The following is a 16993-nucleotide window of genomic DNA, read 5'->3' as shown; positions in this document are numbered from 1 at the left end:
GGAGAAATACCTAATGTAGATGATGGGTTGATGGGTGCAGCAAGCCACCATGGCACGTGTATACCTACGTAACAAACCTGCGCATTCTGCACATGTAGCCCAGAACTTAAAGTATGATAATGAAAAAAATGCATTTTAATTTAAAAACTGAGAGCAAAGAAAATGACAAACAAAAAATGCAAAATGAGATGCTTAACTAAATTGAAATATATCAGTACTCATAGTAGATGTAAGTAGATTAAATTCTTCCTCTAAAAACAAAAATTACAGATTGGATTTTTTTTCATCCAGCAAAAATAAGAAATGGACCAATTCACAATCATAGTTTGAGATTTTCATACAACTCTATAAGAAACTGGTATAGATCAAATAGACAAAAAAATAGAAGGGGTATAGAAACTTTTAATAAATTATGTTTGATCTGATATATAAAACTTTGCTCAAAACAGATAACAAATTTTTTTCAAACATACACAGACAATTTGCCAGAGAGATAATTGTAAATCAAAGGAATTTGAAAGAAAAAAAATCATAAAGTTTATGTTCTCTGACAAGTTATTTAAATTAGAAACCAACAATAAACAGGTAGCCACATAAAACCTAACAAGCTTAGAAATTTCAAAATGTACTTCTAAACAACTTATGAAATAAAGAGTAAATCATGATGGAAATTCTAAACACCTCTTGCTGAATGACTATAAATATATTAGTACTTTTAATGGCAAAATCCATGATTACTTATATACTAACATAAGGATTAGAAAGCCCCTAGGGTGGGGTGCTCTCCAGCCCCAGAAAATCAATAATGATCTGTCTTAAGTAGGAGCAGTAATTCCTTTCCCTTCAGCAGTGATTGGTCCAGGGTGGGCACATGATCCATCTCTTAGCCAATGAGAGGTCAAGGGAAATCTGTTTTTTTTATTATTATTATTATTAATAAGATAGAGTCATGAGGTAAAAGCCTTTTATCCCACCTTTTGCTTCCTGCTTTTGTCAGTGCCCTGCGACCAAATGATGTGTGGCACTGCAGCCACTGTTTTGGGCAATGAGTTTAAAGACAAAGTCAACTACTGCTGGAGATCCCAGAGCAGAAAGATGAGAAGAGCCTGGATTCTTGGACACACTGAGCCCCTAGATGCCCACCTTCAGATGTTTTGCTATAAAAGATGATATTTCTTCTTTGCTTAAGCCGCTGTCAGACACACTGTCACTTGCAGTTGAAAATATTATAATGAATGCCATCACATTCCCAGTGCCATATTCCTCAGATTACCTTCTGAGAAAGAAACTAAAGCTAGCAAACCCTTGAAGGTACAGGGATCAGCATTACAGCTGAGGTGTCTGGACTTTTCCTGGGAGGGAAATGTGTTCAGAAGATCCTCCCATCTCCAATGTGCCAACATCTACCTACGATACTTACCTCTCCCTTGCTTCACATCCTACCACGGCTCCCTATCGCTCTTAGGACAGAGTCCAAACTCCTCACTTATAGGCCTGTAATATCTGGCTCCTGCTGGCCCCCTGGCATCACCCGTGATGCTTTCTACTTCATACTTAGACCCCAGCCAGACCAAGCTACTTTTAGTTCTTGAATACCCTATCTCACTTCTAGGCCTCTGCATTTGCTAATTTCTCTCCCATTTCCTCCGGCTCTCTCTTCATCCTTCAGGCCTCATCTCAAATGTTGTCTCCTCCAAAAGGCCTTCCTTGGTGTCTAGGCTGGATTCTGTAACCCCTTGGGGCTCCCATTGTGCCTTGCGATTTCTCTTATTAAATACTTATTGAACTGGATTGTGATTGTTTTCATAAATGCTCTGCACTATGCCGCTTCCAGTTCTCTTTCCTAACTTCTGGCCCTGATTACCAAATGTGAGCTTAGGCTCATGACCAGATTCTTGGCTGTAGACTCAAAGACAACTGCTTTCCATAGACCTATCCATCACTTTTTTGCAGTCACATCTGCAGTTGGATGTGCTTGGTTTCTCAATGTGGTGACTTTTATCCTTTAAGTCCTCTTCTGGGCTTCACTTTCTCACTCCTCTCACAATTATGGGAGGTCTAGTCCCTGTAGTAAATCTCTTATCCTAGAGGCTCGCAGTAACTCTGCTCCCCTGACTGATACACAATCCAGAGCAGACACTGTCTCCTGGTTTTGGAAATGGAGACATGACCCAGAACCCCATCCGGACAATTCTACCCCACCCCATTCACAGCGATTGGTTCAGGCATGTACATATGACCCAATCCTAGTCAATGAGATCCTGCCTTAGGATTTTTGTTGGAAAGCCAGAGCAATCTTTCCGCTGTGGTTGCTCAGCCAGTTGTTTGGAAGCCTAGAGCAACTGACAATTTCTTGCCATAATGTAGAAAGGACTACTGGAGGATGAGGCCAACAGAGAGGAAAGCAGGAAGAAGAAAGGGAGAGGTGCAGATTTCATGTGACATTGCTGAGTGCCTGCATCCAGCTTTGCCTGAAGCTAATCTTACCTCTAGGCTTATTATAGCTCAATTCAGTCATAGTTGGATTTTTGTACCATCTAGTCAAAAGAGCCTGGCCAATGTGTGAACAATAACTATCTGTTAAATAAATGAATCTCAAATTGACTGTGGCTATTTCTTTTTTAATTTGTTTAATCCATTGTTTTCTTTTTAGAAGAAAAAAAATTTAGAGGGTCGGTGTTATATAAAAAATGAATCCTAGATAGAATCCTAGGAAAGGATTTTAATCATCATTTAATCCCATACTTTTTATAATTACAGATAGGGAAATTGAGGCTCAAAGAGGGTATCTAACCTGCCAGGATCACATGGCCAGGTAGAGAATGTATAATCTGAATATGCTCATAAGGAAACATCAGACAAATGCAAAATGAGCATTAATTTTTCTTTAAAGAAAAAGGTGGTAGGTAGGGTGAGAGTATTCCAGTATTTTTCAAAAATGTCAATGCCATATAAAACCAAAGGCTATGAAATATTCCAGATTAAAGGAGGCTAAGGAGACATGAAAACCGAATGTAATATATGACCCTAAACTGGATTCTGTACTGAAGGGGAAAAAACACACACACCTTTAGGACATTATTGGATCAATTAACAAAATATGAATATAAAAAATTTTAGCTACGTTAAATTAATTTTAGCAATGTTAAGTTTGGTAAAATTTACCAAAATGCAGTCAAGATCACTCAGCAAGCCTGAATAAGCCAAATCCTATCCCCAAAAACATTAGACCCAAAGGATTTAAAATTTGATCAAACTTGTAAAGAACAGGTGATCTCTATTTTATATCAATTTTTTCATGGAATAAAAAAATAGAAAGAGATAAGTGTCTTAGTCGGTTTATGCTACTGCAACAGAGCACCTGAGACTGGGTAATTTACAAAGAATAGAAATGGATTTCTCATAGTTCTAGGGGCTTATAAGTCCAAGATCAAAGCACCAGCAGGTTCAGAGTCCAGTGAGGGCTGCTCCCTGCTTCAAATGGTGTCCTCTTGCTGCATCTTTGGGAAGGGCACAAATAAAAGGTGAATGCTGTGTCCTGACAAGGCAAAAAGAGATGAAATGAACACTGTGTCCTCATATGGTGGAAGGGCAAAAAAAGCACTAGAATGCTTCCATCATCCTCTTTTATAAGAGCGCTAATTCATTCATGAAGGAAGATCTTTCATGACTTAATCACTTCCAAAAGGCCCTTCCTCTAAATACTATCACAGTGGGTATTAGGTTCCAACACATGAATTCAGAGGGGGCACCTACATTTAAACCATAGCAATAAGCGATTTGTTTTTCATGGCTAAAATAACTGATATCAAAATGGGCATGGGCAGTTTAAGGAAAGAAAATTACAGACCAATCTCACTAATTAACATAGATGTAGAAAAAACAAATTTTTTTTTGAGATGGAATCTCAGTCGTGTCACCCAGGCTGGAGTGCAGTGGCGCAATCTCGGCTCACTGCAACCTCCGCCTCTGGGTTCAAGTGATTCTCCTGCCTCACCCTCCCGAGCAGCTGGGATTATAAGTGCACAGCACCACGCCTAGCTAATATTTTGTGTTTGCAGTAAAGACAAGGTTTCATCGTGTTTCCCAGGCTTGTCTTGAACTCCTGACCTCAAGTGATCCACCCACCTTGACCTCCCAAAGTGCTGGGATTACAGGCGTGAGCCACCGCACCCAGCCAGATGTAGAAAATTCTAAATAAAATACTGACAAGTCATTTTGGGAGTGTGTTAAAGCTGATAAAGCATAACCAAGGAACTTCCCTATCCTGTTAGTAGATCATAAATTCTGAAGGGCTATTTGAAAACACCTAGAGGAATTTAAAGGACTCATACTTTTTGGCACAATTCTAAGTACATACCTCAGAAACACTCTTGCACACATATATATGGAGACATGTACAGGACTGTTACATCGTTCTTAATAGCCAAAAAGGGGGCCTAAATGTTCATCGATGAGAAAAATAAGTTGTGGCATGTTCATACCGTATAATAGTTAAAATGAATGTGCTAGAGCTATGTCTTTCAACATAGATAAAACTTTAAAGTGGTGATCCCCAACCTTTTTGGCACCAGGGACCAGTTTCATAGAAGACAATTTTTCCATAGAATTGAGGGGTGGAGGTGGTTTGGAATGAAACTGTTCCACCTCAGATCCGGCATTTGAGTCTCATAAGGAGCATGCAACCTAGATCCCTCACATCCACAGTTCACAATACGGTTCTCATGCTCCTATGAGAATCTAATGGCACCACTAATCTGACAGGAGATGGAGCTCAGGCGGTAATGCTTACTCGCAGCCACTCATCTCCTGCTGTGTGGCCCAGTTCCTAATGGGCTATGGACTGGTACTGGTCCATGGCCCAGGAGCTGGGAACCCCTTCTTTAAAGTATAAAATCAAGTGAAAAAAAGCTGCAGAATTGTCTTTGTCTTCTCAGGCTGTCCTAACAAATACCATAGACTGTGTGGCTTAAACAACAGACTTATTTCTCATGGTTCTGAAGGCTAGAAGCCCAAGGATCAGTGCAGCAGCTGATTCAGCATCTGGTTCCGGCCCTCTTCCTTCCTGGACAGCTGCCTTCCAGCTTTATTATCACTCACATGGCTGAATGAAAGAAGGATCAAATCTCTCATGTCTTTTCTTATAAGGGCACTCATCCCATTCATGGGGGCTCTCCCTAATCACCTTCCAAAGGCCCCACATCCAAATGCTATCACATTGGAGATTAGGGCTTAAACATTATTAACTTGGGAGTAGGGGGACATAAACATTCAGCCCATACAAAAAGGATGCATATATGATAAAGCAAAAAAGCATCCATAAACGTGGGTAAACATGTACATGTGTATGAAACATGTCAGACTGATACTGAATTTGTGTTCAAGATTAAAGAGGTCATTTGCAAGAGATATACCCTTGCTTTAACTGTATCTATAAGACTTAATCTTTCCATAAAATCTGAAGTAAATATAAGATTAAAACTGATGAAGCTGAATGTTGGGTGTATGAGGTTTATTGTCTGTATGCTCAAAATATTTCACAGCAATTTAATTACACTTTTAAAAAACTAGTCCAAGATATTTTCCAAAAGGAACTCTCCTCTCTATGACTCTCTTAATCATTAGATTTTTTTAAACCATTCAAAAGTTTTAATGCCCTGAAAGGTTTTTAATCAGGCCTCAACATTGTATTAAATGAGTGGTGAGACTAAAGATTCTGTATTCTGATTGAACACTCAGTCCTCTTTCTCAAAGCACTGAAGCCATCTGCTTTAAAAGAGAAAAAGTACTCTTTTAGCACTATTAATCCATGTAATGTATCTTCAGACTAGGTACCGAGTAGTTACTGGTGATTTGGGGAGAGGAGTCAGCTACTAAAATCATTATGAAAAGTATGCTTCCGTTTTGAAAGTAGTTGAAGCAGGAAGAGAATCTATTTCTTCCCTGGGTAGAAATATAACAAGAATTTTAAGAGCTTTGACAGTTTCAGTCCCCATTAAAGCAATTGAAAAAGTTAGCTAATTGCTTTCTTCTTCAGAAACTGGCGCTAGGTTATTTAGATCACATCCCTCACTGAGAACAACAAAAAATACTGGATAACTTTAAAAAAGGAAAAAAAAAAAAAACTCTAAAAGCATGAGCAAGCTGACAAGTAAGCAATGGACCAAACCTCGGGGAAAGGGAGATGCTAGAGAAGCAAATTGAGCCAATGCCTTTCTTAAGGGTATTGGCAACTCTCCCAGAAATGAACTTTTGTTTTGGCAGACTTGATTGAGCAAAAGGTTCAGAAATCAATACCTAGACTCCTAAGCTGGGAGTCTAAGAGACAACATTAAAATAGGATCCCAGGCCGGGCGTGGTGGCTCAAGCTTGTAATCCCAGCGCTTTGGGAGGCCGAGACAGGCGGATCACGAGGTCAGGAGATCGAGACCATCCTGGCTAACACAGTGAAACCCCGTCTCTACTAAAAAAAAAAACACAAAAAACTAGCCGGGCGTGGTGGCGGGCACCTGTAGTCCCAGCTACTCGGGAGGCTGAGGTGGGAGAATGGCATAAACCTGGGAGGTGGAGCTTGCAGTGAGCTGAGATCCGGCCACTGCATTCCAGCCTGGGCAACAGAGCAGATCCGTCTCAAAAAAAATAATAGAATCCCAAAGGCTATGACTTCAGGGTAAGGACATACTCAAAACTACACCCAATTATACCCCTTCCCCAGCTGGGACTGCAGAGATTTTTTTTTCCTCTGTGCTGAAAAGAGCAGAAAGAATCAGCACCAATTTGCCCTGGGGAAATTGTGACCACAGACTGGTCTTGGGTACATATGTAGCCCAGGTTCATATCACCTGTGTGAGCCAAACTCTCACCTATGAATTCAACTTGAAGTGCCTCAAGATTAGCAGTGCCCAACGATTGCAATACACACACACACACACACACACACACACACACAGGCACGTACACAATTCCTTTCTAGAGAAAGTTACCTTTATTCTAAGCCTCAAGTTGTGTCTAACTTTGAGCACAATAAGCACATTCAAAAATAATGAACCTCATAAAAGAATGAGTCCATGAGTGAAAAACCAAATATCAGAAACAAATATTTTAGAAACTGGAATTATCAAATATAAATAAAAGGAAAAACTATGTTGACTATGTCTAAAGAAATAAAGAATATGCTTTAAAATATCTGCAGGGATTGGTAAACTATATAAAGCAACCTAGCAGATTTGAAAAATCAATAGAACATTTAGAAATAAAGACTACAGTAAGTTTCAATGGTTGGCTAAGTAGAAAATTAGATATAGCTAAGGGAAGAATTATTGAATTGGTCAAAAGGAGCGTTCAGACTATAAAACAGGGAAAGTAATGAAAATTATAGAAGCTATATTAAGAAAATAGAATGATATTTTAAGTGGTCTGACATACATTTAATCAGAGTCTCAGAAATGAGAGAGGGAATGAAATACAGGCAATCTTTGAAAAGATTGTGATGAGAATTTTGCTGAAGGGATCAAAGATTCAAGCTCAGCAAAATCCAAGCAAGATAAATAAAAAGAAATTCATACTCATTCTGTCATAGGAAACTGTAGAACAAAAAAGACCAAAAAAAGTTATAAAAGTAAGCAGACTTTAAGAGATAAAGATTTCCTTCTAAGGAAGAACAGGTAGAGATTAATAACTTTTCAATAGTAACAATGAAAGCCAGAAGACAGTGGAATGCATATTAAGCACATTGAAAGAAAATAGCTGCCTAACAAGAATTCCATATTCATCAAAAGACAAATTTCAAGAATATCAGTGAAATAAAGCATCAGACAGCATATCACTGTCAGACTCCCAAAAGGACATTTTACAGGATGTACTTAAAAAGAAAGATACCTCAGGTGGAGGGTCCAAGGAATGAAGGCAGGAAAACTGACAAGCATGTGAGTAGACCTTAGTGAGTACTAACCACACAAACAATAATGCTGGTGACTTGAGTGATTTTAAAAGATGACAGAATTTAAACAGCAGCAAAAGCACATTAGCCAGGAGGGTTGTAAAGAGAGTTAAAGTGCTCTAAATCTCGTGTGTAATTCAGGAGGATGGAAAACTAGTTGTAAGCTTTAGACTGCAGTAAGTTTGCTTGTTTAGACTGCAGTAAGTTTGCTTGTTTTCACTTACTGAGTAATCACTAAAAGAATAGGAATGGAATATATAACTTCCCAACTAGGAAAGAAGGAAAACAAAATTATACAAAATAGTCTATATGTTTAAAAGAACAATAGAATGACTATAGTTAACATTAGCCAATTGTGTATTTCAAAATAGCTGGAGGAGAATAATTTGAATACTCCTAGAATAAAGAAAAGAAATATTTAAAGTCATGGATGTTATGATTATCCTAATTATATATGAATATACCAAATTATTGCATGTATCCTGAAAATATGTACATCTCATATCAATTTTAAAATTAAATAAAATAAAAGACAACAAGAATGGGAAAAGAAAAGCACAAACCAGGCAGGACAAAATACAACAACAACAAAAAAAAAGAATACTGCACTGCTTTGAAAATGAATAAACTACTGCCACGTGGAAAAAATGGGCTCGTCACACAAACATAATATTGAGGGAAAAAAAACAAAAAGTCATACGAAACATGATTCTATTTATCCATTTAAAAACAGGCTATGTAGGAAAACCTAGATAGGCAGTAAACCTACAATGGATAGCATAGAAATTGTCACCAAAAGCAGGGGTGAGACAGAAGAATAGGGTCTTCTGGGGTATATGTGTTCAATTCTACATGGCAGCAATCTGGGTGTTTGCTTTATAATGATATATTAAGCTGCAACCTTTGTTGAATTTTGTGTGTGTTGCATTTCAAAAATAGTTTGAAACAAAGTTAACCAAGTAGTTTGATTACCCTGCCTCCTAATCTCAGCTTACCTTCAACAGTGTTTGCTTCTTTCCCTCCACAGACCATTTTCCACGGAGTCGTGCTCCTCGGCAGCTTCCTGATGTACTTTCTGGTATCCCTCCTGTACAATGCCACCTGTGTCACCTGCAACAGCCCCACCAATCCCTATTGGGTGATGGAAGGCCAGCTGTCAAACCCCACTTTCTACCTCGTCTGCTTTCTCACACCAGTTGTTGCTCTTCTCCCAAGGTTTGAGCACTGGGGCTGTGTTTCTTTCCTAAAATTACCAATCTCCCTTTAATAAGATATTTTTAAAACCCAAGAGTCAGGAGTTTGGCTTCTGCTGGGATCCTTGAGGCTACTGTTTCAGAAACAGAGTTGGGACAGAAAGAACAATGAACGACCAAGGAGGCAAATTACATGGACTGTGGTCCCAGGTTAGCCACAAAGTAGCGAAGACACCAAATCAGTGGGACCTCAGTTGTGACATCTATAAAATGGGAGTATCAATTCCTACCCTCCTGCCTTGCAAATTTGTTTGTGTGATAAGGAATTATTTTGAGAAGCTCTATGGTCCTTTTTTGTATTAGTCCAGGAGTCTCATACTCAAATGCCTACAGGGACAGGCCAGCAAGTTCAGCAAGCCAGATGGAGTACAGACACTGGAAGAAAGAGCTTCTCAGCTTCTATCATGGACACAAGGAAAGATCAAGTCAAACATTTCAGAGCTTCAGAGTTTTCCCTGAAATTCAAATTTTGCATGAAATTGCCAACGTTTAAGTATTATTCAAATTTGTTTAAACACACACTTTCCATACAAGACCTGTATTAGACAAATTATCCATGCCCAGGGACTATGCCAGATATTTCCAAGTTAAACCCTCTACAGTAAATGTACCTTTTCCAGAAAAATAGCAACAGCAACTATAAATGCCTTGCCTTTCCTTGGAGCTCACTCTTGACATAGGCTCTCCCATCTAGTCTCTCATTTTGTTTTTGCCATGAGCTAAGTGTTGGGCAGAGCTATGGTTCTAGTACCCTGCTCATGGGACAGCTGAAGTACCAAGAGGGACCAGAATGTGTTCACAGGCCTACCACCGATCATAGTGGGAGCTAGGTTCTCCCAACTCAAAGGCCGGTGTTCTATTCTGCAGCCCACACTCTCTAGTCAGAGCAGTGAACTTGATGATGATGTGCCCACAGGCAAGACTTAGCCTCTTTCCATCTCTAGGATCTCACCACTCTGAACATCGCAATCAAGCCATTTTATCATTTTAAGCGATAGCAAATAGACAATTATATAAAACCTTTTTATCCCAAAATTGGATACCCATCAACAGGCCTTACTTCCTTTAATAAGTTTGGTGGTTTGCTTAACCTAGTTTCTCTTGCCCCTAAGTTCTCTGTCTTCTAACTCTATGTTCTCTCCATAAACAGCAATAACTGTCATGGATTTAAAAATTATTTTTAGCAGATGACTCTTCATCATAAATTCCCAGCCCAGACCTCTCTTATGAATTCCAGACACATCTTTCTAGCTACCTATTCATCACCTCCACTGGGCATATTAAGTCTGAGGAAACTGGGAGACATTTCTAATTGAATTCATGATTCCACCCTCTATCACCAGCACCACCCCAGAAATCTGGGTATCTCTCCAGAGTTTCTTTCAGCAAATGCTACCCACTTAGGACAAAGGCAGACCCCGAGGAATTATTCTTGACATCACCTGCTAACCCACGCCCATGTCTAGCCTTTCACCAAATACTGACAGTTCTATCCACTATTTATTTCTCAAACTCATCTATTTCCATTTCTACAGCCACTGCTACCAATAGACTATTACCCTTTCACCCCAAATTATTTCAGTAGTCTCCTATTAGATCTTACTCTTGTCCATTATCGTTGGCTCAAAGTGTGATGTTACCTATTTATAACCCTCCAAGGGCTTCCCAAGACCTCTACAGTAAAGCACAAAAACCATAAACCTGGCCCACAATTCCTCCCTGCTCTGCTTGTGCCAACCCCTCCTGGGTTATATTCCCCTACTCTTATCACCACTCCGCAAGCTTCAGCCATCATGCCTAGGTTTTGATTCTCATCCCCTTGGCATGGCTACCTCCTATGCATCCTGCAGTTTTCAGCTTTAAAAGGTTACTCTATGTAAACCTTTCCAAGCCACCACCTCCCTCCTCCATTCATTTTTTCAGCAAATACTTTTCAAATCCCCACAATGGGCCAGGCCCCCAAAGGATTAAGCCATGAACACAAAAGACAAGGTTTTTGCTGTCATGTAACATGTGAATATAGTTATAAACGGAGGGGGCATTTCCTCAAGGAAGAAACATTTAAGGGCTGATAGGGTATGGGTTTGAGAAATACATAGCAGGTGGAACTGTCAGCACTTCCTTCCTTGAGGAAGAAACACTTAATTTTAGTGATCAAGTGTTTGACACTCTCATTACCTTCTCCATTTATAACTATATTCACATGTTACATGACAGCAAAGACCTTGTCTTTCCTGTTCATGGCTTAATCCCTTGGGGGCCTGGCCCATTGTGGGAACTTGAAAAGCATTTGTGGAATAAACCAATAGAGGACGAAGGCAGTGGCTCGAGAAAAAGGTTTACACTACGGAAATTCCAGTTTTGAAGCAAAAAGTCAAATATTTCCTGGGACACATACATGGCCCTACTACCTTACTGGGTGAGATGTGAGAGAATGAAAACAATTTATCTGGTTCCTTGAGATCTACTGTAATTTTCAGAAATCTCTTGCCCACTGGCAGGGGTTGGCTGGGCAGTGGTGGGAGGGTCACCCTGCAGCTTTTAGACATAGTGGAAGAATAGGAGCGTTCCTGCTTATAAGACTTCAGACAAAAAATTTTTAAAGACTAACTTTGGGAATGACCTTAGATGTCCTCCAGGCCAGATAGATTACTTTTTAGATAAGGCAACGGACATCTGGAAAGTGGATGTGAGTTGCCCACTGCCACGGCTTGTGTATATTTTCTCCATACACCACATAGTTTTATTCACATTCTTACCCCTTTCCTTGCCTACACTTCGAACAGAGAGAAGATTCTAAACACAGATAAAGACTTCCAATTCCAGGCTGGGCACGGTGGCTCACGCCTGTAATCCCAGCACTTTGGGAGGCCGAGGCAAGCGGATCACAAGGTCAGGAGATCGAGACCATCCTGGCTGACACAATGAAACCCCGTCTCTATTAAAAATGCAAAAAAAATTAGCCGGGCATGGTGGTGGATGCCTGTAGTCCCAGCTACTCAGGAGGCTGAGGCCGGAGAATGGCGTGAACCCAGGAGGCGGAGCTTGCAGTGAGCCGAGATCGCGCCACTGCACTCCAGCCTGGGTGACAAAGTGAGACTCCATCTCAAAAACAAAAAAAGACTTCCAATTCCAGAGTCTACTACAGACTGTATGGAGCTTGGCAGGGGTATAAAAACCTTGAGTCAGTCAACAAGGAGATCTGTTAACATCTCAGGAGACTTTGGGAATCTCACCTTACCTCTTGGGGCCCCTATTTCTTTATCTGGCAAATTTTGGTAATAGGATGACACTGTCAAGTCAGCAAGGCCCACAGATTCAAGAAAAGAATGTGGATTCTAAAACTATTTTAAAATCATCAGGTTTTACAAAGGCTTAACATGACACAGCAATTAAATTTGCCTAAATTGGAGTAGCCCAGAAATAGAATGGACTGCTTTGTGCATGGCAAATAAGAGACAAGTCTTTGGATTCAGAGTGTGTGGTTCTGACCATAGCTCAACCACTGTGTGGCTGTGGACAAATCATTAAATCTCTCAGTCCCTCAGTTTCCTTATCTGTACTCAGAGGCAAACGAAAGTAATAACCGCATGGGATTGTTGGGAAAATAAAATGAGTTAATAATGCATAAAGCACTTAGAATAGTCCTGGTGTATAATAAATGTTAACTGTTATGTTTTGTTGTTATTTTTGTTGTTGAGCTACCCAAGACTAGAGGTGCTCAGGCATGGATTTAATAGCTAGGAGTGCAGTAAAGAGGATCTTGCCCTGAGCAGGGAGCTGGATTCTAAAGACCATCTTTTAATGCTGAAGTTTTTGAAGTAATAGAAATCAGAAATATCTTTATTCTGTTATTTCCCACCAGATACTTTTTCCTGTCCCTACAAGGAACCTATGGGAAGTCTCTAATCTCAAAAGCTCAGAAAATTGACAAACTGCCCCCAGACAAAAGAAACCTGGAAATCCAGAGTTGGAGAAGCAGACAGGGGGCTGCCCCTGTCTCCGAAGTGGCTCGACCCACTCACCACCCAGTGTCATCTATCGCAGGACAGGACTTCAGTACCAGCACCTCAAAGAGCTCTAACCCTCCCAAGAGGAAGCACATCAAAGAGTCAGTGCTCCACGGACAGAGATGCGGCACAGAGCGCATGAGGGATGACTCATGCTCAGGGGACTCCTCGGCTCAACTCTCATCCGGGGAGCACCTGCTGGGGCCTAATAGGACAATGGCCAACTCAAGAGGACAGACTGATATGTCCCGGTGCTCAAAGAGGGGCAGCCATCGCCGATCCCAGAGTTCACTGACCATATGAGGAGCTGCAGAAGTCCATACAAACTCAACAGAGGCCACTCAATCACTGGCCCACGTAACCCTTGACCCCTTCCTCTTCATAGAGGAAACAACGTGCCAGTCTTATTCTTTTTTTCTCCAACAACCTTGACTTCCATGGAGGAAGCGCTGGCCCCAAGGGGTTTGACACGAAGACTGGAAACCCAGTCGGCCTTTAGTTTTCTGCTGCTGCCAGGCAGCACATTTTGCAGTTTGGAGAAGGAGGTTGTTTTTGTTGCACTGAGTTCTCAAATTGGTTTAGCCCAAAGCTATTCCTCTGACCCTCTAGATAAGTGTAGCCTACAACCCAATGCAACTGGGCCATAAGTTTCCAAGATTCCAAGAAGTGTATCAACCCAGGCAATATCTCAGGATATGGAAGTTTCTGGGCTTCTTTACCCCTCAGTGCCTAGAGTTAAAGTTTCGTAAGAGACTTGTGCACACAAAGGCTTCATCTCGAGTGTATTGTGGTGACGGCCTAGTTGGGATTAACATCCCTTCCGTGCACAGCGAGTTGGTTCTGCCTTTTGTCTGTAAGCCAAAGAAAAGCCACGTCTAAAAAGCTACTACTAAAAGCCAGAAAGAAAAGTGGATTTGAACTCAGTGTCACAGACTCTTCTGAGGGTTGTAGGGTCACAGCTAGTGTAAGAGGCATGAAGAATAGACATGCAAAAGGGAACAGGTGCACCAGAGACCCCTGTTTTGACTGACAGGCCATATGTCCCACCATCTGGGGAATCTGACAAGAGGACATAGGTGGCACTCTTTTTTAAAAGCTGTTTATTGTGTTTATTTTTAAATAAAATTACCCATCCTCATTCAGCTCTTAGAACAAAAGAAAAAAAAACCTGTAAATCAGGAGATATAAGCACATCTGCACCCAGAATAGGCCCATATGATAAAGCAACCCTGAGCTTAAACAATGACATTTTCAAGGGTAGAGCTCATATGAAACCCCACTCAGCTTATTCCAGAATACCACCCTCTGGAAGACACTGGCCTGCTTCAGTTAGAGGAGTCAGAGGAAGTGTCACTTCATAGGGAAAAGAAGTATTATATAGACTTCCTATCCCTAGAGGTTATAAATGTCAAATATATAAAAGAGCTCAAAACAGTGTTAAAAGAATGAACAGTAGAATTTTAATAGGCTGTCAAGAGAAGCCAGGTCTGCTGTGGGAAAGAATAGCCTAACCCTAGTCTTGTAAAATAAGCCAGAAAGGGTGCTGAGCCACCTTAAGCTAGTACCTATATAGTAGGCAAAAAGGACAGAAATAGATGCAATAAGTGTGGCGAGTCTTTGAGCCTATGAGTCATGCCATCAGCCATAAGTTGACCTATCACTCAAGAACCTCCTCAGCAAAGATGCCAGAAAACATTGAATCGAGTTGGCAAATGGCACAGGGAGCTGGCCTTCTGACCATCTTCTTGACAAACCTGGACCGGAAGGGCCATTTGCAGCACTGTCCTGGAGCCAGTATACTGTTTCACTGCCTCTGCCACATAATGATGTCAGCACTAGCCAGATGGTGGGTATTTGGAGGAATCCTGCATGAGGATTGCCCACGAAGGGACAGGTCACATACCAGGCAAAGTGGTGATGATGTGAATTGTTTCCAGTGAGGGGACTGAGTCAAAACTTGGATCTCAGGCACCCCAATGTTTTCCCCAAACAATTTCTGACTACTACTAAAAGCCAGAAAGAACAGAACAGTGGCCTCAGAAGATCTGAGTTTGAATCCTTGCTCTGCCTCCATTCTCTCTAGGATGCAGGCAGCTCGAAGCAGGATGCCACACCTGCAAGTTGGTTAGAATTGCCTTTCTTCCCAGGCTTGACATAGGTATTAAGTCAAAATTACATGAAACCCAGTGGTAAAAAGCCTCTGAAAGCTGTAACACCCTCAGTAATAACAAAGGGATTTTTATTTCAGAGCTAAGGGGAAAAGCGATTGAGAAGTTGAAAAAAATAATGTCTGATTCTTTTCCTAAGTTCCAAACTATAGCCAACATTTTGATGCTGCTGTTTTTCTTGTATGACCAACCATCCCAGTTTGCCTGGGACTTTCTCATTTTTAGAGCCTCAAATCCTAGGAAACTGGAGCAACTGGTACAACTGGTCACCTACTCTTGCCCCTCTGTAAATCAAGCCAACTGTGACCATCCAAAGTGCCATCTTACAGGGAAAAGTTATAACAACTATTCCCCTATAACATAATGCTAATGATTGTACTTAGTACATTTTTATACTTTTATGATATTTTACTGATTGGAAATATGTCATCCTTTATTAAAATTAAACGTGGTTTTCCATAGTTGCCTGCCAACATAAGTTCATATTATTATTCTTTTATATCATTATCACTACTTCTGAAGACTTTCTCATCCCCCCCATCCTCTTCTGCATTCATTCATTCATTCATTCATTCATGTATCTGTCCAATAAATTTCTGTTAAGCCCCTACTAGATGCCTGACAATGTGCAAGGTGCTGTGAGGAGCTCAATCTGTCTTTGAGAAGCCACATATTTGTCGAGAATCCAATGCCACCAACCCCCACTGAAAGTATAGAGTATCAGGAACATATTCGGCTATTGGACCCAACATGAAAATATGACAAATCAAAAGGGCTGTAAGAATTAGAAGCAGCACGTATAGTCTAGAACTCTAACCTGGCTACTCCTCTCTTCTTGGAAGCCCAGCACCAACCTCAAATCAAGACTGATTTGGTCCAGCACCAACCTCAAATCGAGACTGATTTGGGTGCCTCTTTTTATTCAATCAGTATCAACTAAGTGCCTGTTGGACATAGCACTGTGATAGGCAGCAAGGATAAAACAGGGAAGAAAAACAGGCCCAGTTCCTGCCCTTAAAATTCCTAATCTAGAAAGCAAGACAGATAATATTAAGGAAGTCAGTCAATGTGATATTACATACTATGAGAGGAAGCAAGAATGGAGATGAAGGGAGAGGAAGGGTTCCCAGGATAGTCAGAGAAGGCTTCTCCAAGAAGGAGACATTTCAGCTGAGACCTCAATCATGAGAACAAGACAGCAAAGAAGGGCCCTTTCAGAGAATTAAGTACAAAAGCCCCAAAGAAGAGGCTGTTGTATTTAAGGAAAAGGAAGGAGGATGGTGTGGCTAGAAGCCAATAAGACAGAGGAGGTGCTACAGGATCTGTTAGTAGTAACGACTGTATTTGCTTGCTGTGTGCTAGGTGATGGTCTAAGCACACATCATCATGGAAACCTCACAGCAGCTTTATAAGGTAAGGGTAGTTACTCTCCCCTATTTCAGTTAGCTTCTGCTGCATAACAAACCATCCCACAACTTGGTAAATTAATGCAGCAATCATTTCTGTGGCCATCATGCTGTGTGTAGGCAACTTGGACTGGACTCCTCCAGGACATCTCACCTGTGCTCCACACAGCATCAGCTGAACTTGCTTCTGTCTGGGACCTTGGCTGGTATGGCTGGG

The 16993-nt window shown here is 40.9% G+C and overlaps 1 protein-coding gene across 2 annotated transcripts in view; it reads left to right on the top strand.

Annotated features, from left to right (window-relative positions):
- The window catches only part of ATP10B (ATPase phospholipid transporting 10B (putative)), a 282819-nt gene extending 266976 nt beyond the window's left edge, over positions 1 to 15843 (top strand). For both annotated transcript variants that reach the window (XM_017885730.1, XM_017885731.1), the window contains 2 exons: positions 8967 to 9154; positions 13058 to 15843. In XM_017885730.1, the coding sequence (XP_017741219.1) occupies positions 8967 to 9154; positions 13058 to 13505 (636 nt within the window). In that variant the 3' untranslated portion in view covers positions 13506 to 15843. The remainder of the gene's footprint in view (positions 1 to 8966; positions 9155 to 13057) is intronic.
- The last annotated feature ends 1150 nt before the right edge of the window (positions 15844 to 16993 follow it).

Source organism: Rhinopithecus bieti, unplaced genomic scaffold (assembly GCF_001698545.2).
Source record: "Rhinopithecus bieti isolate Rb0 unplaced genomic scaffold, ASM169854v2 scaffold_15146, whole genome shotgun sequence".
NCBI lineage: Eukaryota > Metazoa > Chordata > Mammalia > Primates > Cercopithecidae > Rhinopithecus > Rhinopithecus bieti.
The sequence above is the reverse complement of the archived record's forward strand: the minus strand, read 5'-3'. Positions and strand labels throughout refer to the sequence as shown.